The sequence below is a fragment of the Corvus brachyrhynchos genome, unplaced genomic scaffold, assembly GCF_000691975.1.
Source record: "Corvus brachyrhynchos isolate BGI_N302 unplaced genomic scaffold, ASM69197v1 scaffold2972, whole genome shotgun sequence".
Classification (NCBI taxonomy): Eukaryota; Metazoa; Chordata; class Aves; order Passeriformes; family Corvidae; genus Corvus; species Corvus brachyrhynchos.
Genome location: NW_008236523.1, coordinates 8,781 through 10,485, shown reverse-complemented (window position 1 = coordinate 10,485; position 1,705 = coordinate 8,781). Strand labels below are relative to the sequence as shown.

At 46.6% G+C, this 1,705-nt stretch overlaps 1 protein-coding gene across 1 annotated transcript in view; it reads left to right on the top strand.

Moving 5' to 3' along the window:
• Nucleotides 1-3: 3 nt before the first annotated feature.
• SF1 (splicing factor 1) overlaps nt 4-1,705 on the top strand; it is a gene marked incomplete at both ends in the record, with an annotated part of 5,810 nt that continues 4,108 nt past the window's right edge. The window contains 2 exons of the mRNA XM_008644114.2: nt 4-196; nt 1,602-1,677. Of these exons, the coding sequence (XP_008642336.2) occupies nt 4-196; nt 1,602-1,677 (269 nt within the window). The remainder of the gene's footprint in view (nt 197-1,601; nt 1,678-1,705) is intronic.

Genomic DNA, 1,705 nt, shown 5'->3' with positions numbered 1-1,705 from the left:
CCATGTCCCCCCCCTCAGGAGGGGTCTGTGCTGCCAGGTTTGCCCAAATCCCGTGGTTTTTGCCCCCCAGACTTCCCGCGGAAGCGGAAGCGCAGCCGCTGGAACCAGGACTCGCTGGAGCAGAAGACGGTGATCCCCGGGATGCCCACGGTGATCCCGCCCGGGCTGACGCGCGAGCAGGAGCGTGCCTACATCGGTAACGGTTTGGGGGGAAAAGCAGCGGGTTTGGGGGTCACCGGCCCCGGCGTTGGGGTCAGAACACGGGGTTTAGGGTCACATTTCCTCCCCCCTGGGGCTGAGGTGCCGAGTAGAGGAGCACGCCCGCATCGGTAACGGTATGGGAGGAAAACGGGATTTTGGGGTCAGAACCCCCTCAGGATTCTGGGGTTAAAGCTCCAGGATTTGGGGTTAGAACCCCCACACTCACATCAGTAACACCCCCAAATTTGGGACTAAATCTGGGGGGTTTGGGGTCAGAAACCCCCCCGGGTTTGGGATCAGAACCACCCCCCGCCAGGGTTTGGGGTCAGAATCCCACCAGGATTTGGGGTTAGAACCCCCCTGGGATTCAGGGTCAGAACCCCGCCAGGGACTTGGGGGAGTGGATTGAATCCAAAACTTGCAATTTTGGGCAATAATGTGCAGGTTTAGGTAAAAATGTGTCATTTTAATGCAACAATCTCTTGGTTAACGTTCTGGTTTTTGGCAGTAATGTATTTTTAGGTGCTATTGTGTTGTTTTAAAGTAACAATGTGCTGATAACCTTTATTTTTGGTAATAATCAGGTGTTTTAGGCAATAATGACAGTGTTTAATTACGTCTCTTGTTCTAGGTAATAACAGTTGCTTTTTTTAGTAATAGTCATGTGTTTTGGGTAATAACATGGTTATTTTAGGCAATGTCTATTTTTTTAGGAATAATCTCTCGTTTTAGGTAAAAGTGTGGTTCTTTTAGATAAAACTGTGGTTGTTTTAGGTAATAACTTTTACCTTTTGTAGTAATAATCTCGCATTTTAGGTGACAGTGTGGTATTTTAGGAAATAATGTCTTTTTTTATGACTGATAATCTTCTGTTTTAGGTAATAATGTCTGGTCTTATGATAACAATCTCTAGTTTTTCCATAAGAATGCCAGGAGGTTTGGTAATAATGTGCTTTTTTTGGGTAATCCTGTGATTTTTTTGATAACAATGTGATTTTTTTCTGTTGTGATAACCTGCTTTTTTTGGTAACAATGTGTTTTTTGGGGTAACAGTGTGTTTTTTGGGGTAACAACTTGCTGTCAATGCTAAGAAGGTGTATTTTTCTGCTAATAATGTCAATTTTAGGTAACAACACCTGGTTTCTCTCACCGTAACCATTTGGTTTTAGGGCAGTAATGCCTGTTTTTGGTGCCATGGAGCCGGTGTAGGTAGGAAAAAAAAAGAAAGGAGTTTAAACCCGGCCAAGCCAGGCTGAGGCAGGAGGATTTTTGGGGGAGGAATGGTTTGGTTTTTTTGGTTTTTTTTGGTTTTTTTTGGTTTTTTTCTTTGGTTTTGGGGCAAAATGTGGGTGTTTTGTAACTGTGTCTCTCTCACCTCTCCGGGACCGGGTTCCTTCCAGTGCAACTGCAGATCGAAGACCTGACCCGCAAACTGCGCACGGGAGACCTGGGCATCCCCCCTAACCCCGAGGACAGGTCGGGACCTCCCCCCCCTGCCCCCCCG